General features: G+C 34.4%; 1 protein-coding gene across 6 annotated transcripts in view; it reads left to right on the top strand.

Moving 5' to 3' along the window:
- Positions 1-23672, top strand: part of LOC149088370 (TATA box-binding protein-associated factor RNA polymerase I subunit A-like) — a 66531-nt gene that overhangs the window by 26740 nt on the left and 16119 nt on the right. For all 6 annotated transcript variants that reach the window (XR_016194547.1, XR_016194548.1, XM_089247444.1 and 3 more), the window contains 6 exons: positions 2851-2959; positions 6342-6463; positions 9852-10004; positions 17251-17317; positions 17568-17679; positions 19980-20134. Coding sequence is in view for 4 of the 6 variants with exons in the window: in XM_089247444.1 (XP_089103570.1) it covers positions 2851-2959; positions 6342-6463; positions 9852-10004; positions 17251-17317; positions 17568-17679; positions 19980-20134 (718 nt within the window). In the remaining 2 variants the exon portion in view is untranslated. The remainder of the gene's footprint in view (positions 1-2850; positions 2960-6341; positions 6464-9851; positions 10005-17250; positions 17318-17567; positions 17680-19979; positions 20135-23672) is intronic.

Here is a 23672-nt window from a genome sequence, read left to right on the forward strand (position 1 = left end):
AGTACTTAGAGCCTTTATATGGGTTAATCCAGCCCTGGTTAGCATCGATACGTGGGGGGGGGGGGGTCAGGTTTGTTGACTTTGATGATGTGGGGGGGGGGGCTTGAACAATGCTTACATCATCAACCATCCTTTATAAAAATATGAAATATTCTTAATGGCATCTTACTCTGTGTGTGCCAAAAACGTGAAAACCTTTCACTAGTTTGTGGGCACCTGAACTAACACTATCCCTGTTGATAAGTCATGTACAGAGCCACTTGAATGATCTCTAAATGTTCTGCAGATCCTTCAAGTGCTCTAGAAATGTGTCGTAGGCCGCATAAGTGCTCTAGAACTGCGCCATGGATCACATGACTAACTTGAGTGATGTAGGACCACACTGGGGGCTGCTTAAGTGCTCTAAAACTGTGCCACATGTCACTCCGGCGATCTCTTAATCTGTAAACTATGGACCACTTAAGTGTTCTGGAACTGTCTCATGAGTCACTTTAAGTGATCTGTGAATGTGCTGTGCGCGCTTAAATGCTCTGGAATTATGCCACTGGTCACTTAAGCGATCTGTAAATGTGCCACTTAATTCATTTTTACAAAATTAGGTTTAAGGTGGCGGCCACATCAGATAGTCCTGAGGGGCCACATTTGGTCCGCAGACCATGGGTTTAGCATATATGGCTTGTGGGGGGGGGGGGGGGTCGCAATGAATTTCTTGAAAAGAAATTTTGAGTTCTTAACCTTCAAATAGCATTGAAATCGATTGTAATGATAACATATAAAGGCATTTTCTTCCGAAATTTAAAAAAAAAATTTTCAATTAAAAAATGAATTTTTGATGATCATCTAGGGGAAGCCTCTATACCCCCAGCGCGCGTCTCTGATTCTAATATGCGTTAGGAGGTAGGGGCAGGGCTGAAAAAATTTTGCTGATGGGGGGGGGGGGTCAAAAATGGCTAAAAATCTGCTGACGTAATACTTGAACGGCTCCTAATGAATGTTCCTTCTAAGATGTATACATGCAGTTGCGCATAGCTAAAAATTATTCTGTGCACAGAGTTTTGCTGTATTGTACACTAGAACCCCACTAATCCAAACCCAGCTAATCTGAATAGCTTTAAAAAAATAAAAAGATGTGCTAAAAAAAATTTAAAGAATCAACAATAGAAAAAATCCTGTATTGTAATACATTATATCTCACATACGGACCGTGAATATGTGGTCATACCTCATAATGATGGATTGCATAGTTGCCTTGAAAAAGTTTTCCATCTTCATTTGATGAAGTGATTCATACCTAGCGAACAGCGCTGTCTGTAGCCATCATCTCAGAAACGGTCTTTTGGAGCCAGGAAACACCCAGACCACATCTCCTTACGGCGATATTAGTCATTGCCCTTATGGACATAGGGTACCTCTGGAACATCTTTTATTCAATAAATATTCTAATACAGTCAAACCTCTATTTATCAAAAAACTCTAAATCTCGAAAAATGAAAAAAATTGGTGCATTTTCTGTAAATCAATGCAGTTTTACCTTTCTATGTCAAAGTAATCGTGCAAATAAGGATTTTCGCCGGAGGTGAAAGAAATCAATAAGAAAAGATTATTCGTATATTATATCCATTGTGTTGATGGATCTTGTCATTCATAGACGAGTTTTATGATTGATGTCATGTGGATAGCTTGTTCAGCATGACAAAAAGTCTGCCAACAACCAATTCAAAATTGCTTCAAGAAAGCTGCAGGTTTGGAAACAGTCATGTCAGTGATGAAGGATCAAATCTGGTGATTCATTTGAATTTCAACGATTCTCAAAACAATGGTGAAGGTAAAATTGCAAAAAACTTGGGACATTACTAAAAAACACTTGAAGCTAGAAATTTTATTTCCAGATTTTGTTGAAATAGACAAAGTTCACTATAAACGTGCAGCACCTTGACTGTGATACCGAAATTATTGGTGAATGTACGGCCGACTCATGCAGCAAAAATACAGCAGAAAATGCTCCAGAGGAATTAGAAAAAAAGGAATGAAAAATGCTGAACACATGCTGTGTAAGTAAAAACACATAATTTTCTGAAGCAAACTGAGAATATAGGCCCAAAATAATAGTAGTTCTTGCTAGTATTGATGAAATTGGGAAGGCTCTCAAAAAGCAAAAAATATGTATCAATCTAAGATTATGGATTATTTTAAATATGGTATGCAAATAAAACTGAATTGAACAAAAAAAATAAAAGTATTTTAGTGCATTTGGGTACACTGTGATTGAACACTCATTGTGTAATGTATTGTGTAGCCAATTATTTCATTAGTGCGTAGTAAAATATATGGTATTTTCAGTTTTTATCAGTTGAGTTTTTTGCCGTTCTTGGCGTGTTTTTCCTTTCTTACTGAAAAAAATATATATTTCTCGAAAACTCTCTATCTCAACTTTTTCCACCCCGTCTGTTTCGAGATAGAGAGATTTGATTATATATTTAAAAAAAATCATCAAAATTACATAAGATTGATCAAATATTAATATTTGTATAACCAATGATTCATTGAAATCACGTCAATTGGCTCAATGAACGTCCATGATAGCATAGCGTCCTGTCATGCTGATTGAATTGTTAATTTACTAATAGCTGATTTTAATCTACTTTAAAATCATCTACTTGTGAATCGTTAGAGATTATTTGATAGTAATAATCAGCCAAGAATCATCATTAGGATGCAGCTTTAAGAAAAATCTCTCAAAACAGCGTTGGTCTACATTTCTTCGTCTCCACCAGTACTAGTTGGATTAATTTGAATTTTTTAGTTTACTTTTCAAACTTTTTATTTATTGGGCTTGAAAAAATTTTTCAGTCTGTTGTTTTTGGACAAAGATTAAATGCAGCGAAAAATTTCATTGTGGACCCTCTCTTGAAAGCATATGTTGGATTATTACAGTACTTGAAATGGTCCCAAAATAAAGGTAAGTTTTCTTTGTTCATTGTTAAATTTTCATTATTATTTTTATATATATTATAATTGCACTTTTAAGGGTCATAGTGAGGGACTCGCATCGTGAGGATCCAGGTTCAAACCCCACCATTGTCGCAGTGGTGGTCGTTTGAAGTTGGTTTTCTGCGGTTCCCAACTTCGAGGCGCGAATATGAGCTGTTAAAAAGTCTCGCCGCAAAGAGCAACAGGCCTACAATGTTACAATTATTCACTCATTACACTTCACTCACTAAGAGTTTAAAAAAAACTCAGTTTAAAAAATTGATTGCAGATGGCAGCACCACACAAACAAACCTCACGGAAGGTTCACTATACATACACACACGCATTCTAACATCTATCAGTTCGTTAGAAGTTCCACAGAGGAATATGTACGAGGTGCATGTCTGGTTTAGTAGTAGCACTGAAAAATCAAACACAACACTACATACGCACTCAGACTATTAGGTACACACACAGTTACACTTTTACACTTCCGGCACAACTCACTGGGTAGTAAATCGCCCATAGATGGTGATAGACCTTAGTCGTGCTCGGTTAGAAAGAAAGAAAGAAAAAAGAGAAATGTCTAAAGGGACTTATAATCGAATATGGTTCAGACAACAGCTTTTCCTTAGACATGCCATATTGTATTTATATATTTACAATTATGGTGTGCATTAAAATGTTTGATTATTCATTATGAGATTCATACTGTTATAAATTTACTGTTTTAACTATGCGATAAACTTTCCTACCTGATGCTTCATTATCCCATTCATTTTGCCATTCAAGCAAAAGGTTTTTCCAGATGGCTGCCTTAGCTGATGATTGTGATAGGAGTATTGTTGTTCCTTTGTTCCCCATTTTAGTTGCTTGTTTGGCCAGCCTGTCATTGCCCCACAGGTCAGCGTGTACTTTAACCCAAGATAGCTGTATTTGCGGATTACTGTGGAGCAATTTTCTTGTCTGCATATATTATGGGAACTGTGCAGAACATTTCCAGTCAGCCGAGGGCTCATTGCAGAACAATGCAAAACATTCTGCTTTGGGGGTGTTCACTTGTGATCATGTTAATCTGTTTTACGTTAAATAGTTATTTCATTATTGTTTAAAATGATGAGTAGTTCATGCTTTCAAATGATATCTCTGCTTAGATTCCCAACATCTTCATTTTTTTCCCAATTTTCTTTTTTTTTTCTTTTTTGCAAAAACAGACACAAAATATCAGGGTGGTTTGTTTAAACCAAGTGATTTAAAAAAAAAAAAAAAAAAGCCAGGTTTTTTTTCCTTCGAAAATCATAAAAGTAGCCTAAATGTAATTTTTTTCTTCTAAAATATATCAAGTTCTTTATTAGCCAAAACCTTTTCATTCTTACCACATTTTGTAACCTTGGGCTACATTCTGATGCTTTGGCAAGTGCGTGAATGAGAATTATCATCATCACACATTTTTCTGCAGTGGGAAATTTATTATCTCATACAATTTGTTTTCTTCAGAAAGAAGCAATAACAGTGATTTCATCATTATCACTTGCTAGAGACAGGTGGTCTTATAGTCTAATAAAGACACTATAAACTACAAGGAATGCAAGATATCTTACAATGTAAAAACTGTTCATTTATTTGGAAAAAAAATGCATCCATTAGGTACTTATTATTACCATCAAGAACTGCTTTAACTCCTCTGTTCAGATCTCGGTACATGGTACATCAAAAAGTTTTTTTTCCCCTCCTTATTATAATCACAATAAAATTTTTATTTCATTTTGCTATAACATAACTTTTTTTTTACCATTTTAGAATTAAAATTGGAAAAAAGGTATATTTTATTTTCAGCAGAGCTGCTCAAAGTAAGATTTAAAAAAAAATTAAGTATCGTGAAAGGGCTTTCGTATTTAAATTTCTGAACCGGCTTGAAGGGTTAAAATGATCTGAAAGCATAAAAAGCAACATTTTTGAAGTTTTTCACTTCATAAGTGAGAAATAATTCATCTTGTTCAAATTTTTTCAGCTGAGATGATGCAAAGTCATTTTTTCATAACAAATATTTTTGTTCACATAAAAAATTTTCCAGAATTTTATTGCTGTTTTATGTAATGCATCACACTTGCCAAAGGCACCTTATACAAATACAAATACAAATACAAATACAACGCCACAACAGGCAAAATGCCCAACGAGGTGGCTGATAAAAAGATGCCCATAAAAATATGGTTGTCATATGTTTCAAAAATACAGCAACCCAATTAAAAATGCAATTAACACAAATTACAAACAATATATACACATGATAAAATATTATACGATGCCCATAAAGATTACTTATGGTTGTCCTATTCTAAGAATGGACAGCTTCTCGATTTACCCCAACATGCTTATCGTATTTCTTTTTAAACGTGTCAATTGTGTTACAATTTACTACCTCCGGGGGTAAGCTATTCCATTTATTAACAACCCTATTGGAGAAAAATTCCCTGCGACACCATAACCTTGCATTGTCCCTCACCAATCGATACTGGTGTCCCCTTGTAAAAGCAGTCGATTGGCGGTGTACTAAAAGTTCATGGTCCATCCTATCCATCCCATTGAAAATTTTGAACACTTCGATCATATCTCCTCGACACCTGCGTTCATCCAATGTAAACATATTCAAAAAATGAAGTCTTTCTTCATAACTCAAGCCCTGTGTGCCAATAAGGACACGCGTAGCTCTTCTCTGCACCCCTTCAACCAAGTCTATGTCCCTCTGTAGGTATGGTCTCCAAAACCTTACAGCATACTCCAGTCCAGGACGAACTAAGCCTTCTCCTAGAAGCCATCTTGAAAAAATATGAAGTTCAACTTCGAGTGCTTCCTTCTGACAGAGCCTCCGGAAGTTCATATTCACCATGCTTCTATATTCACAATTCTTTAAGTCAGAGCTTAACTCCCTGAAATTAAAAATAATATATCTACCGTGAGAAAAAAAAGCAACCTTCACGTTTGTGCGTGCAGGGTGTAAAAAAGATGTGTGCTATTGTTCCAAAAATGCATGCAACATTATACATAGCAATTAAAATATTTTGTGAAAGTTACTAATCATTTCCAAGTGTTTATGGATCAAAAATATATTCTTCGATTTAATTTCTTGTTGCCCCCCCCCCCCCCCCCAAGTGTACGTGTTACAGAATTTTCACTGAAAAGTGTCAGTTTGAGCATTTTGTGTACCTGCCAAAAATTACAACAATTTGTTAAGCATTTCTCTAGGAATTTCAGAAAATGTGAACTATCCATTGATTTGTAGCTATATTGTGTATAGTTGTATTTGACTCTCTGAATTTTATTGTCTTGGAAAACATATTTCATTTAAACAAATATTGTATATTTTACAGACATTTCAGGACATGATACCAGTGAAACTAATGCAGAATCTTCTGTAAAAGTCATTGCTGCTTTCAAAGAAGCTATCTCAAATCCTGGACAGTGGGATATTTTTGTTTTGAAACTGATTGAGGTAAGTGAAAAAAGTTGTGCATGTGGGAAGTTAAAATGGTATAGATTTCATATTTATACAGTGATCGTAAGAGAAGATAAATTTGAATTAAACTGTTGAAACAGCTGCTGGAAAAGTTATCTGAAATCACAAACTGAAACATAATTTTTACATTTATTTTTTGAAACTTATATTTTTCAAAACTCCCTTTCAAAAAGAAAAACATGGTAGATATATCTTATGTATAGTTATCATAATGGGCAAAATTTTCTTGCGTAAGCAAGAGGTTCTTAACCTATGGGTCGCAACCCAAACTTGGGTCTTAGGGGCTTTTGAAATTGGTTGTACAAATCCACTCACAGTTTACAGTCCTTTTTTATAACTGCACTTATTATGTCACTGGTTTCGAACCGTTCAAGTATTATGTAAACAAATTTTTAGCTATTTTTGACCCCCCCTGTCAGCAAAATTTTGTCATCAGCTCTGCCCCTCTGAATCCTAACTCATATTTTCATAAAGGGGGGTTGATGACGTAATCCAAACCCCCATCCCCCCTTGTCATCAAAAGTATCAAAAGTCAAAAGTCAGCGAATCGGAACCCTCCCCCCATCGATGATGACGTAATACTTGAACGACCCCTTTCACAAATTTTGAAAAACAAACAGTCCCATGGGTGGCAAAGCTGGTCTTGTTAATTTTGAGTTAGTTTAAAAAGGTTGAGAACCCCTGCCATAAGGGCTTTGAATTTTTTCAAGCCCTCTAACAATGTATGTTTATTCTATGCAAAATAACAGATTAGCTAGAAAATAATTTGTTTTAAAATAATTGTTTTTGTTTTGCTCATAAGATAAATAAAAAAGATAATTTTTTTTGTATTTTTTAATTCTGCTATAGTCAGGGCCATAGCGTGCTTTCTTGGGGCCTCTGAAAGGTTCATGCTCAGAAAAAAGAAGAGGGTTTGTCCCTTTCACCCTCCTCTTCCTCTCATTTTGCCAATTATTTCAAATGAAAAACTGTCAAAATTTCTAAGAAATATATAAAACTAGCTATAATATTTGTGCTGCCCAGGTTATCTTCAATTACTGGGAGGATTGAAAAAGTGAAAACCATTGTAAAGACATATGCATGTCTGAAACACATTGCTAGGGAACCACGGTAGCCAAAGTGAACATTCTAAAAGTCATTGTTGAGGCTCAGAAACTATTTTTTGCCCAGCTCTGACAAACTTTTAAAGTAGCCCATCGTGCAAAATTTGGCAATGATTTGTCTAAAATTGTAGATCTGCATAGAGAACATATATATGCACATACAGAAAATCAATTTTATATGTATAGATAAGTGTACACTTTTTCTGTAAGCTCCTCATATGGCTTAAGCCTCAGGCTAGTTACGGGCTGGCTGTAGTAGTTGTGAATTTGACTTGTTCAGAAAGAACAAGAGACGGGGCTGCAACTGGGGGAGGGCTGACGGGTCTCATGCCCCGGGCGCTTGACCAGCAGGTGAGTCAAATTTCATTCTTAAACCTTACCTTCAATGTTACAAGGGGGCGCCAAAATGTGCACTTGCTCCGGGTGACTAAGCATCTAGTTGCGGCTCTGACAAGAGAATCCAAATTTTTGGTGTACCAAATCAGCTTTTTTGTACACTTCATGCTCATCAATCTTATATTCGCTAGTCTATACATTTTTAGCAAATATTTAGATTTTTAATTATTGGTTGTTCCATGACGAATATGGACACCCATATTTTTTATAGGTATCATAATATTTTATTAGCACTATTTTCAATGATGTTTCTTCCTTCCAACTTTTCTTTTGAAGTTCACCTTGACATAATATTAAGAAACTGTATATTTCCTTATGGTATTGGACTCAGAAAAAGCTCTCTCATTCTCTCTGCTGTCTTACCTGTGGGGGGGGGGGGGGGCATTTGTGGAAGTTAAGGTAGGCTAACTAATGCCTCAATATCAGCATCTCACGCCACAGCATGTGAAATAAGGATGGCAGGGTCATGTCTGCATGCAGTGGTGTATATGGTAGAGCACTTGCTTGGTTTGAGTGAGAACCTGGGTTCAATTGGGTTCACATAGAAGAAGAAGAAAGCTATTTGGCTTTATAGCTTACTTGGCAGTGCCTACCCTGGTCTCTCGTTTGCCAGACGAGTGTCTGGCAAATGAGAGACCAGGGTTCCACTTCCCATGAGGGAGGAGGTGAATTTTCCTTCCCTGAAACACTGACATCTCTCCATTCAGCCAGTTTTCCAAATCTGTTGTAATACATAGTACTCAGATATGTCATTCATTTGGCAAGGGTTTGTGTGTAGTTATTAAAATAAAAAAGCTAACTTTTAATAACCTCTGTGTGCCTGAAAATGCAATTAAAAAGTTTTTGCCCTGTCTGTCCTGATGCCAACAAATAAAATTCCACGCTTCTAAGTGCTACATTTGCTGAGATATTCAAACTCAAAAAATGGAGGAAGTTTGGGAAAAAACAGCATTAAATACCTTCCTCAACCTTCCTCCATTTTTCAAATTTGAATATCACACTTAGAAACATAGAATTTTATTTGTTGGCATCAGGAGAGACAGGGCAAAAACTTTCTAATTGCATTTTCAGGAACACAGAAAGTTAAATAAAAAGTTAACTTTTTCATTTTGATAACTATACAATCCCTTGCAACATGAATGATTGCATCTGAGTACTGCGTGTTATTTGGATACTTTTTCTAATTGGGTGTACGCCTCTAGGATCAATGATTCATTCAGTGGCCAGTAAAATGTCATATGCCTTGTTTTTTTTTACCTATGCACATTGTATAAAATTTTTAAAATTCACTAAAACTTACTGAGCTTAGCCAAAATATACAACAGTTGAAAAAATAAATAAATTCTAATGACTTGTGAATGTCAAAGAATTCATGTATTTAATGTTTGTCTGAAATATTTTAATCTATTTGTTTGCTTGATTCAATGTATGTTCATGAAACTAATGCACAAAAATATTCTAATAAACATATGCTTGACATCAGGAATTTTGAAAGGACAAAAAAAAAAACTTAGCGGAGAAAGAAGATTCTGTCAACTGAATTGTTTCCTGGGTTCTCAGTAGAAAAAAAGCTCTTCACAGTTTATTAATAAATAAATTGATAGAATTCAAAATTGATAGAATTCAAAATTGATTAAAATTCAATTCATTAATTGATGGTAAATTTTATGTTCAGAAAAAATTTGGTAGTGTTTTATATTTTATGCTGTTAAAAAATATCAAAGTTTTTTTTTTGTCATTTACTACAAAAAATATTTGACAGTCAAATGTTATCAAACAATTAAACTATTTGTTAATTAATTATTAAGTCATCTATAAAATAATCATTTGTTAGAACCGAAAGCTAATTTCTATTGTTTTTTAAGATGTTGGAAGCTAGTCACAGGTGGGAAGAAATTGAAGAAGTGTTGGGTAAATATGTCGCCATTAATCCAGAAAATATCAATGCTGTCATTTATTTATGCGACTATTTCCATAAACATCAGTACTCATCAGAAAAGCATTATCAGAGTTTGAAGGTAAATCAACACTTTATAATTTTACATTTTAATTTGTAGATGTGTATGTTATGTGTAATCTCTCTCGGGAGTGGCCACGACTTAAACCAATGTATTCCAGGGCTAAGAAATGAACTTTATTACAACTTAATACATTCAAATCTTACTACTCAACTTCTCAATGCATACTCCTCTCTGTTACTGTTCGAATCAGCATTCTCAAACAGTTGTTCATTATTCGCACACCACACAATCATGATATACCTCTCTCTTTTCAGCAGCTGCACAATCGATATCCTACATATGTCATATAGGCCTACAGGCATACTTTGTTTTTTCAAACTTTTGGTATTCCCTTTGAGTTTCCTATTCAATTTAATGTTAAAATTTCCTGTTTAATTCTTTTTTTTTCTGGTTTTGCATAATTCGAAGTTTAGAATTCAGATATTTCATTTACAAAATCTCTATTTTCTTAGAACTTCTGGTTAAAAATTTTGGTCATCATCTTTATTCTGTTGTTTACCTATCTTTTCCAGAATATGACATGTAAACTATGATAATCAACATTAAAAAATTGCAATCCACAAAATCTAAACTTTTGTGGCTCTAAGTAATGAGTAGGAAGTAATGTTTTCTTTAACAATTTTGTGTTAAAGAAAACATTTGTGTGTGCAAAGAAAACAAGCGTGTGTGCGTGTGCGTGCATCTGTTTGTTTAAAATCAGGAGTGCCAAAATCCCAGTCACTTGTGTGGTAAAATGTGTTAGAGGTCTGTGCCTTTAATTAGGGTTTTTGGGAGGGAATTTCCCGTAAATTCCAGAGAATTCAGGAAAAATATTGGTGTAACACAGTAATATTTGCAATGGAATATAAAAAAAAAATTGAAAAATAATGGGAAATATTCATTGGAAAGTTGATTAATTTTATCTAGCATTGCTTGAAAAGAAATAAGAGGACAGAAAGATACATGGGAGGCAGGGCGGAGGCTTCCAGTTCTAAAAACTGTACAAGTAACCTTGTGCCTACTATAAAATCCTAATACTGAGAGAACTATACAAAAAGCCTAAAGCAAAAAAAGTCCCTCGTCCATTTTATGACCCTGTTTATGGAACACCACAGATGGACACGTGATAAGATCTGAAAAGAAGCATTGCCTTTTAGAAAGCACATAGCAGGTTACTGGCTTTCATGATTTCTTCAATTAATTTTACTTTCCCATTTGCATCACAATGACAGGCTATTTTGCAATCATAAGTAGAGAGGCTGAAAAGAAAACAAGAGGATTCCCAGGAGCTATACATTATATAACTACCCTGTTTTTTAGGCAATCCTCAAGAATAAAGATCAGTACTCGATGGAAATGTGTACGGCTGGACAAGAGTCTGAAGCTACACTCCTACTTAGGAAAGAAAGAGTGATTCCAATATTTTTCATTTACTTTTTTTTCAAAGTGGGGTGACTCTTGTTGGCTTTTAAATACTATTTTACAAGTGGGAGAATAATTTGTTCACAGTTGTACTACAACTCTCAAGCGTTTATAAAAAGAAGGGGGAGGGAAGGGTGCTGTCTGTCGTTGAGGGGATATTCTGGACAGAGCTACACTTTTTAAGAAGCCTCTAAAGCCAATGGTCTTTAATGGTCACAAATCAACACTGTCAATTTTTTTTACCATGACTTGTGATTGTGTGGAAAAACAAGTCAACACCTTTGAGGAAGGGCACCCCTTGTCCAGGGGTGAATATGATGCAAGATGAAAATTGAAGGTTCAAAAATGAAATCTAGAGAAATTTTCTAATTGTTATTTTGTGCGAAAAAAGTATGAATAATTATTTTTATCAAAGGGATGTGTAAAATTTGATCAGCATAGTTATGAAAATATTATAGTGGCAAGCATATATGTGGAATTAATGCTATGGAAAGAGAGTAAGATATATATATTTCTTTGCTCTGTCTGAATTTCTGTATCATGTAGGTCTGGACACCATGTCACAAAAGAGAAATTTTGCAGGAGAGTCGTTTAAAGAATTTTTGTTAGTACAGTATGCCTCTCTATGGAGCTCGTTTGTTTTAATATACAGGGTTATTCAAAATGATGTACAGTATTTTAAAATACTACAATAAACTCATTTTTAAACACACTTACCAGAACAGGTTTAAAATAAGGGAAAACTCAAACAATTTCATTTTATCACATTATAAATATTCTATATAGAACATTTGACTTCCTCAAATCACACGGACAATGTCCAGACGATAGTCTAGTTCTAGCCAAACTCGTTTCAGCATGTCTGGTGTCACTAAGTTCAGAGCATTACATATGCATGTGTTTAGGACACCCAAGTTGCAGGGTAGCGGTGGCACATGCACATTGTCTTTCACAAAGCCCCACAAAAAAGTCACATGGTGTGATGTCAGGTGACCTCAGAGGCCAAGCATATAGCATTCTTGCTGAGATGCCATTTTTAATTGTACCAATAATAGTGCCACCACAACTTCCATAGTGCTACCAGCCAAGAGGATTTTGAGTTTTCCTTTATTTTAAACCTGTTCTAGTAAGTATATGTTTAAAAATGAGTTTATTATAGTATTTTAAAATACCATACATTCTTTTGAATGACCCTGTATATCTGTTATTTATTTAAAAAATATTTAGTGCCCCCATACCTATGTGAAGTATGACTAAAGCACTGCAAATTAATAGCGTTATCTCAATATTCACGAAAACAGACATAGTGCCTTTTATCTCTGGCATACAGATTTAGAATATTCAAAATGAGAAAAATTAAAAAAAAGTGAAATGTCATTTGATAACTATGAAAATTAGGGAAAATTCTCTCCCAAAGAAATTTTAAATTACTAATCTTGAAAAAAAATTTTCAATCAACAGAAGTTGATTTAGGTATCCGACTGTTTAAAACCTCATTTTTTGAAAGAATTTTTTTTTTCCCATTTTTTGTGATTTTAAACCAGGCTTAGTTTTGTTTATATTACGCTTAGAACCAAAGTTATGTTCACTTTAGAGTTGCATTTTTACATCAAGTAACCTGTGAATGAAAATTTTAAAGGCGTTTTATGAAGAATGTTATTTCTGACATTTTATTTTGAAACATGATTTCTAAAATTTTATTGGTTGTATCGTTACAAAATTTTAACATTATATTTTGCTATTTATTATTAAAGATCATAAACCAAAATCTAAGGTGTATTCAATATAATATTTGTCTGATTGTAGTGTTTTATATACACGATATGTTAAGTGATATTTCAAAAAATTCCCACGTACATCAATTAAGTGAAATGACACTTTTGCCAAATTTTGGGATTCGAGTCGGAGTGAAAACGTCGTGTAATTGAAGTTAAATGTGGTGCATAAATGAAATGTTTTAACATTAAAAATTATAAAGAATAATTGAGTCAAAAATAAACGTCGTATAAATGAGAAGTTATTATAAATTAGAGTCGTATAAACAGGGTTCCACTGTAAATAAGTGATTTCCCAAATTCTCAGGAAATACGATTTCCCATTCTCGATGGCTCCAAAATGTCTGGAATTTGGAAACCTTGCTTTTAATAATGTTATAGAATTATTATTAGTTAATTTTTTTTGGAACATCGATTTTGTCTAGCTACATTTTTCTCATAAGTTCATAAAGTCACATTGAATATTCTGTAGAGGATGAAACGGACTCTGAGAAAACTGCAGAGATCTTTATTTCAAATTTGGCAAAGTTTCAGCCATGTTGGAAAAAAATGGCTGTTGAAGCTGAAAAATTTATTTTTCATAATCTTTTATTTTTTAAACCAACTTGAAGGCTTTGTGCAATAATTAAAAGCATCCAAAAGAAAGCAAATTGAAATTAAAATTTATTAATTAAATAGTTTGTTTTGTGATCCTTTACGTTTTATACAAACACTAGTTGCAACAACAAGGAAACTGTTGTAGTAAGTGATGAAATTTTAATACATTTGCATTTGAGATTTGAAATGTTGAGGAATTAGATAATTTGAATTTTGGATTTGTTGTGAGCTTTAATTAACTAAGTTCGACTGTATTATATATGATGTCAATGTTATTTTATAATGTTGGGACATGACTATCACTAAACTACACATGCACCTTGTCCACTATATTTCTCTGCTAAACCTCTAATGAATTGGTACATGTTGGAATGTATGTGTACATGTTGTGAACCTATTGTGAATTTTGTTTGTGAGTAATACTTGTTATAGTGCTGCCATCTATTTTTTAACTATGAAACTATGAGTAAAGTATAATGATTGAAGATTTGTACCATTGTAGCTCTATTGCTCTCTGTGGTGGGAAAGTTAAATACTACAATGATGTATAATTTTCAGCTGATTCAAACTCTCCAAATATCTAACTTCCTATTTTTTAGGATTGACTGTGAATTATAATAGATAATATCAGCTATACAATTTTTTTGTTCTTCTCCAATTCTCTTCCCTGTAGCCTCTGGCTGTGAACAGGTTCGGAATATTATAAATTATAGAAGGTATAATAATAGTAATTATTACTATACTACTTAACCACACATGCATTTCGTCCATATTCCTGTGTGGAAGTCACAAATCTGTACATGTTGGAATATGTGTGTGCATGTTGTGAACCTAATTTGAAGTTTGTAGTTTGTTTCTGTAAAATGTTTGTTATGGTGCTGTCATCTGTCATCTATATTTCAAACAATGGGTGAAGTGTGATGATTGAATAATTGTACTGTTGTAGGCCTGTGGTTCTCTGTAGCAAGACTTGTTAACGGGGAGATCAGCTTGTACTTGTGCCTCAAAGTTGGGAACCACAGAAAATCAACTTCTGTGATTTTCTGTGGTTCCCACCACCATGACAACAGTGGAGTTTGAATCTGTGTCCTCATGATACGAGTCCATTACTATGACCATCACACACTCATTACTTGACCACCACAGCGACTAATAATATATTATGTATACATATATGTTAATGGTAAATGTGATAAATCTGTTGGTTATGTATAATTGCCAGTTATTGTGCATAATCAAAAACAATTTTGGTAAACTTGATAAATTATGTTCATATATTGTGAATTCATCACATTTACTGTTGCTTATTTATAATCAGGTAGTAGTATAAATGCGATAAATTGTTGAATAAATTACTTAAATTGTGTGAAAACATCAGTCTGGTATAATGAATTTGATCGGTAATGTTGGTTTTGTTTGCACATGTTGATGCATATAAAAACGTTAACTTTGCGAGGCATACTACAGTTGAACCCCATTACAGTGAACCATCTGTGGACCAAATAAAAAGTTCACTATATCCAAATTTGTTGAAAAATTTATATTTCTTAGCATCTCATGGTGGTTTTGTTTGAAACATTCACTGTGAATAACACAATTTACTAATAAATTATTAATCACTTAAATAGACAATCAAATATTAGAAAGGAAGAATTTTGAAGTACATTTGTCTCTTCCCCCCCCCCCCCATATTCGTGGGGGTGAATACGGGAGTCAACTGTAGTATTACTTTTTATTTTTACATCCTATGGAAGAAATTCATTATTTTTAATTGAATACATTTCGATTTAAGTAAAACTCATCAATTTTCTTATTGATGATTAGGAAAGGGTCAAAAGTTTTTTTTGTCCACATTTTCTGTAGAAAAAAGTATTTGGAATGTTTTGCAGTTGCTTTCACTTCAGACTCACCTGGCTTCTTTGCTCCATAGATTTTTTTCGTGAGCATCAATGATCACGCTGTGATTTTTCCAAATGTTGGATGCTAGATTTCAATAAGGAAAATTCCTTGCATATTGCTGATTGCTATCTTTGGGCTATAACTAGGCTGAGGCAACCAGGGCACTGAGCCATATTGGGGGGGGGGGGACCTCACAAAAAGGTTTCACTTATTTTGCATTATTTTTTTCCTTTTTAAAGAGCCCTCAAAAAAATGTCTGTCCCCGGGGCTCAGAGAAGGTACACTACGGCACTGATTGGCTCCATCTTCAATACGTTTGATTATTTTTATTTTATCATCAATTGAAAATGCTTTCCTCTTTATGGAATTCACCATTTTTACCGATTCTTTTTTGAAGATATTGCTGAGATGGCAAAATTTCTGTTTAGTCTGAAATTGTCATATGGATATGAAGACAGCGACAGGAGATAGAAAGGAATGGGGCATCAGATACCTCTAGACTATTCTAGAAACCTTGGCCTCTAGGTCTGTTCCACTATTGTTCTAATTTTTCAAGGGATGGATTGAAAAGAGTGGAATCTTATATTTTCAACCAGTGGATTCCTAGAAATGACAGGGAGGGTGAAAGAGTGGGATTTGACACAGAAGTTAAAGAATGCTGTCTTTCGGGATCCTAATATGCATAAGCTTACCTTTGAAAAACTGGGAAAAAAATCTTTTTAAAGGACATTGCAGTTCACTATAAGCTGACTTACATTTTCTCAGCAGTTCACTATAAGCCTTTAAAATAACTAGTTAAATAGGTGTTCAGTTGGTACCACTGAAAGAGTTCACTGTTTCCACAAAATTTTCCATGTTTATCAAACTTGCCAATTTCTTTTTGGAAAATAATGGATAAATGTTATATACAAAACTTATTAAGAGGATTGGTGATCATGCATAGTTAGCAATTTATCACATTTACCTCAACATATGCAGTGGACCCTACTTATAACATTATTTGAAAAACTGTCATGAAAAAAAGTACAAGGTGGGAAAATGTTTTAAACGGGAGATCTCAATGTATATTAGTGATAGTTGGGACCACAAACGTTGTTTAGTGGGAAAAAATTCTGAAAGGGAGCGTTGTAAATGTGATCAACTGCATATATTTTTACATGTCAAGGCAAATTCAAAAGTTGCTTTGTCAAAGGAAATAATCCTTTCTCTAATTTTGAATATTTTATGCCATAAGTGTTTTATGTCAAAGTGTTCATTGTTTAGTTACACCAGTGGTTCTCAACCAGGGGTTCACAAAACCTCCTTTGTGGATACTTGGATAGGTGTTGGGGGAAGGGTCTGTAAGCCTAGATGAGATAACAATTAATTTGTTTTTACATTGTTATGTTCTAAATACTATTCTGTGAAAAGGGGGGGGGGCATCCATGGTCATCTAACTGGTAAAGGCTCATGGCCTTCATCTTATTGGCGCGAAGGGTCTGTGGAACACAAAAGGTTAAGAGCCTCTGAGTTAGACACTGTTAAGCTCTAGTTGAAATTTTCCATAATTATTTTTTCTTTACTGGGGACAGGAGATCAGTAAAAGATGTCCTTCAGATCCTAGAGTTGTTGTTTTTGCAGAATTGATGGTTTCTAAAAGTGAGTACAATCTAATTTTTATTCCATTATTTTCACACAGTGAAACCTGTATGAGATGGAAACCTCTCTTAAACAGAATCAAAATATATTCTGTTCAGTGATTAGTGCTTTGATTTGCACCTTTATACACTGGAAATCTGTCCAAAACAGAATATTATTTCAGTCTCATGACATTCCGTTTCATACAGGTTTCAATTTATCATATGGTAAAATTAATTGTTTTACTTATGTTGCTATTTATTTTCTGCAGATCCAAAGAAAGCCATAAATGTATTATTTAATTTCCTTGATTATCCTTGCAATACCAAACACTTGCAGGCTTGGAAATTGTTGTGTGAATTGCTCATTGAAGATTTAGATAAGTAAGCAAAAATTTAAATTGTTAAAAGCCAAGTGAAAAATTACTGAGGTTAATTTAGTTTAACCTCAAGTGTTTTGTTTTTGTAGTAAAAAGATTTCTGAGTATTAAATTTACATCTTTAATTTTTTTTAAATTATTTTTAAAATTTTTGCAAAGTTGGGACATTATTAATGATTGTTTCAGAGCTATTAAATTTCTTACTTTTAACTGCAGTAGAGTCTCAAAATCTGAACCCTGAAAGTTCAAGTTTCTGTATAATCATAGGCACTGAAAATTTCAGAATTTCCTTCTTGAGAGAACCTTTTTCCCTCTTTTTTCCCCCTCCAAGAACCCAATTTATTTATTTCCAGAAATACTACATAGTACATACTTACATATGTATTGTACAGTAATTTCAGTTTGAAACGGACTAGGCACCCCTAGCCTATAATGGACTACTGGTGTAATAAAATATTATACTCCCTTGAATGAAGGTAGATCATTTTAATTTTTGAGAGAGTGATTGAGAAAGGAAAGCAAGTTTGACAGTTTTCTTCCTGATGGTGGACAATGGCATTGTCCCCTAGTTGCTTACATAAATCATTGGAAAGGCAGTTGAAAGCTATCAGTGTCTCAGCATTGTTCGTGATCAATCCCATCTCTATTTTTTCTCAATCACTCCCTTATCTTTATGCTTTTCCCACATTCTCCATTTTTTGAAACACGTGACATCTATATCTTCTTCAAGAATTAAAAATACAGTTAGTATGCTAATACTGTTTTTTTATATATAAATAAAGTCAGCATTTTTTATTGTTTTTCGGATAGTTCAAGTTTTTCGATAATCCGAGGTGGCCTCATCTACCTCGGATTACTGAGATTACTGTATTGTGGGAATCAAAATCCATGGTTTAACAGGACGGGGGGGGGGGGGGGGGGGGTTGTAATATACTGTTTTCAATTCTTCAATTCTTTAAGTTGTCACTGATGTGAATAATCATTTTAAAGATTTCTAATTAGAACTACACTACCTCTATTTTTTTCTGTTGCATTTGCCTAATGAAAAAATCTCAATGATGTCAAAACAGTAGATAAAATATAATAGGTTTAAATCGCAAACAACTTTTTATGGAAAAATGAGCGACCTTGAAACTATACTTTAAAATTCTGGAAGATCTTGAAAGTCCAATTTGAAATAATAAGAGTGGGTTTTTTATTCCAGTGATATTGATATAGGGTATTTGATGCTTCATCTGCTTTTTTTTATATGATAAATGACTGTTTTATGATTCATTTTTATTTATGGTTTTACAGTATTTCCTGTATTAACCAGTATTCCAGGAAACAGCAAGGGACACTAGTATGCTTTGAATACCCATATTTTCTAGCATGCCAGGGAGACACAAATTCTGGAAAATTCTTAAATATCTAGACTCAAAGGATCCATTGAATTAGCTGATTTGAATCCAGTCTGTTCTCTGCATTTGCAGGATATTTCATGTTTTACAAACTATGTTGGGGGATATTTAAAATTTCAGCTTTGATTTTGATACCGTAGTTCTTGGTTCATTGCAAATGTCTGATCTTAAGCACATTCATTCTCGCAGATGAGCCGAATGGAAAAAATAGTAAACTGAATTAGTAAAAAAATTTTAACCCGCTAAACATTTCATTTTCTAGCACTTGTTTTGTTGGTTAAATATATTGAACATTATTGAAGAGTTTTTAAAAATAAAAAGGTTATCTGTATGTTGTTCATTTATAAAAATACAACTGACAAAAAAAAAAATTTGTTTTGAATATTTTTGTATTTTTTGATGTATATGTTTAAGATTTGAGTAAGCAGAGGAAATTTTTTTTAAAGAATTGCATTGCAAAACATGATATATATATATATATATGAATATGCGGGGGTGGGGGGATCACAGTATCTGTATTTTGTGTTAGGCTAATGATAATTAGGGTAGAGAAATAACTAAATGTCTAATTTTCATTATCACTGTCAAATTCCTAGACAAAACACATTTGTTGCTGCTGTGAAAAAAGTCGTTATTTTATTCTGAACTGTGTATCAATTCAGTATTTAATATAGATTGATATTGGTCTTCTGAACGCATCATGTGATCCTTATTGAACTTCATATTTCCCAGCATGCTGAAAATGAACCAGATGCCCAGTCAAACAGAACCAGTCAAAAAGCTGGTTTCTCTTGATTTTTATGGCATGCTGGCTAATTTGGGAGAATATGTATATCATTAATTTTTAGTTTTATTCATTTTTCTCCATAACTAAAAATGTTTGTTCATTAATAATTTCCCACAGTGTTGCTGAGCTATTGAAGACATTATGGCTGGTTGAACAGCGAAGTCACACATGGAAGTACATGCATTTTGCCACTTGTGTATTGAATATAGACACAAAATCAGAAGCTAAAGTGGCCTTTTACAAAGCTCTTGTTCTTTGCATATTGGAAAAAAGTAAGTTGAATAAGAAACTTGTCTTTTTGCCTGAAATATTTGAAACATTTTAGTAAACCAATTTTTAATTTTAACCCGCTAAACATTTCATTTTCTAGCACTTGTTTTGTTGGTTAAATATATTGAGCATTATTGAAGAGTTTTTAAAAATAAAAAGGTTATCTGTATGTTGTTCATTTATAAAAATACAACTGGCAAAAAAAATTTTTTTGAATTTTTATTATGAAATTTAGCCGACCAGGATCACACATCAGATGCATCGCATTTACTACACTGGTGAAATAAATTAAGAGAACTTGCATATTTTATCAAATTTCATGAAAAGAACTGAACTGAATGTAAAACCACTGCTTCTAGACAAAAATGCAAATCTTGTACATCAAATACGTAAGCGTACATGTGTGTGTAGGCGGAGCCAGTAGGGAAACAGGCTTTATAAGCGCGCGTTAGTTAAGACGCATTTAGTTCGCTAGCACACCTCAGCGAATTTCTTGGTGTTATTTTGCAGCAATCGGTTAATTTGAAATTGTAACAGTAAAAATGAGTAACCACCAACGTTTAGATGATGGAATGAGGTGGCGAATTGTGGGGAGGCTAGAAGCAGGCCAATCTCAAGTCCAGATTTGTAGAGAGTTCAATTTAACGTCCAGCGTCGTGTGTAACTTATGGAAACAGTTCCAGGATATAGGATATTTAATCATGATTGTATGGCAAATCTATGTATATAGAATTATAAAATTTGTAACGTCAAATATTGTCTGAGGCTTTCATGGCCGGCGTTAAATGACTTGCAAATGGTTTCCGGGTTATTAGGCCATGGTCTAGGAGATTTTCTTTCTGACGTTTCGCCCACATTTGTGGCAGGCATCATCTGAGGTTATTTGGACGTAAGTCTCCGCGGCAAGCGAGAAAGGCTTCGTACATCTATTGTCATCGACTTGTTCTCTATATGCATTTCTGAGACTTGATCGGTCGCAGAAGAACCGCATTGGTTGGCTTGTGTGGATGTGTTGTGCACCGATTGGCTGCAAGAAGTGGTGTCTGGCGATGATTGGCTGTCGAGGTAATTTTCTCTCTGGCATTCATCGGGGGCACATCTTGACTCTCTGCGCCGCTGAAGTACCGGGACCCAAGTGGGATGCACCTTCATCATCTCCTCCTTTCGATTCATGTTGTGGTGCTTGAACATTTCAATGGCTTCTCTATGAAGACGAGCATGGTAGTGAACCTCCAACGATATTACCCCAGTCTTTTCAAATTTAATTTTGTGGCCAGTTTCCCACATATGTTCTGCAACGGCTGAACTTTCCGTTTTACCCAGGCGGCAGCTCCTCTGGTGTTCCTTTATTCTTGTAGCAGTACTTCTTTTTGTTGTTCCTACTGTTACAAGTACTGCTACAAGAATAAAGGAACACCAGAGGAGCTGCCGCCTTGGTAAAACAGAAAGTTCAGCCATTGCAGAACATATGTGGGAAACCGGCCACAAAATTAAATTTGAAAAGACTGAGGTAATATCGTTGGAGGTTCACTACCATGCTCGTCTTCATAGAGAAGCCATTGAAATATTCAAGCACCACAACATGAATCGAAAGGAGGAGATGATGAAGGTGCATCCCACTTGGGTCCCGGTACTTCAGCGGCGCAGAGAGTCAAGATGTGCCCCCGATGAATGCCAGAGAGAAAATTACCTCGACAGTCAATCATCGCCAGACACCACTTCTTGCAGCCAATCGGTGCACAATACATCCACACAAGCCAACCAATGCGGTTCTTCTGCGGCCGATCAAGTCTCAGAAATGCATTTCCCATCGTTTTTCCCCCACTCTTAATCGTTTTTCTCATTTCAAATTTTGATAAGTATACAACCGAGTCACTTGCCAGTGTCTCCCACCCTCTCTCCACCTCTTGTTCTCTCCCCCCTTTACTTTGTCACCCTCTTCCCCCCTCCCCTAACATACTAATATTTTTTCCTCTATCTCCCACTTTTTCTTCTCACCGCCCAGGCTCTCCTGCACCACAGCTGGTTTTGCCAATTTTCATGTCGCATTGTAACATCGGAAAAAAAAAAAAACGTTTTCTTCACAGCTTCAACTTCGCTATCTCCCTTCTCATGTTAACACTAACATCTGAGGTTGTGCCGGCATTTTTTCTGCAAATGTGTTAAAATCAAGAACCATTATTTAATCGAAAAATCTTCTCCCGAACATGAAAAAAAAAAAAAAAAAAATGTTGATGATGATGATGACCTTTCCTCCCACATACATTCACTACATAAAAACACAAACATTACTCTCTTGTCTTTCCCTTCATCAGGGGGACGCGACGAGCCCCCAGCCTGTATGGGGAATATATGACCCGCATAAGGGCCAGGCATCCCCTTAAAATTTTTATTCTGGTTCTGGTTCAGAAATGCATATAGAGAACAAGTCGATGACAATAGATGTACGAAGCCTTTCTCACTTGCCGCGGAGACTTACGTCCAAATAACCTCAGATGATGCCTGCCACAGATGTGGGCGAAACGTCAGGAAGAAAATCTCCTAGACCATGGCCTAATAACCCGGAAACCGTTTGCAAGTTATTTGTAACATCAAATAATATAAGGCTAATCATGAAAAGCAATAGAGCATCTACTCGATATAGGAATATTTATCAAGTGCCACAAGTCAATAAAATATTATTTAAAAAGATTTTCTGTTTACTAAATCTTTTTCATACAATGAACTGTGGGAATATAAGCAATATGAGCTGAAATTTTAATATTTACTCATTTGTAAAAGATATAAACTATGAAGAAATCATGTAATAAATACAGATGATTGATAACAGTAACAGTGTGCAATACTGATTACACAAATAAGATGGAAAGTGTGTAGGTACACATAACTTGATATTAAATAATTCTTTGTGCTATCTTATATTAAAATAAAAAGATTATTTTAAAAACAATATTAATTAAAAAATCCTTGAAAAAAGAAAGATGATTGCTATGTGCCAACAGACAATAGATTGTTTTTGTTGACCTATTGGAAGGATACCTTGGTCCCTTGGGGTCACAGAGGAAATGTTCCTAATCTATGTATTCATATGTGTTTTTTGTTTGTTTTTTTATACCAGTATTTTCTGTTTTGGTCTTTTGTATCAGATTGTACTTGTAGTGTTATTGTTAAATAAGAAAAAACACAGAGAATAATAACATAAAAAACTATGGTGATGCTAGTGCTGGTGGATGTCTGGTTGTTATTTTGGAAACATACAGAGTCATGACTCTTTTTCTTTTTTAAGTTGTTTAATAGAAGAGAGAGAGATTTTTACGACATGTTCGGTCGACAGTTGGAGCCAGACTGAATTCCAATACAAGAACACACTAGATAATGCTTAGCTAGTGAGTGGCATAAAACATATAATAAAAATATAAAAATTGTACAAGACAAGTAGCACCACAGTACTCCCCCACGAGTCTGAAGGACGGCATATGACACAATGTACAAAATATGATAATATAGTTACGACAATTTGACAATATAGTTACGGCAACT

This window comes from Pholcus phalangioides, unplaced genomic scaffold, assembly GCF_987345545.1.
Source record: "Pholcus phalangioides strain wild (caught in Gottingen) unplaced genomic scaffold, Ppha-v1.0 ptg000003l_1, whole genome shotgun sequence".
Classification (NCBI taxonomy): Eukaryota; Metazoa; Arthropoda; class Arachnida; order Araneae; family Pholcidae; genus Pholcus; species Pholcus phalangioides.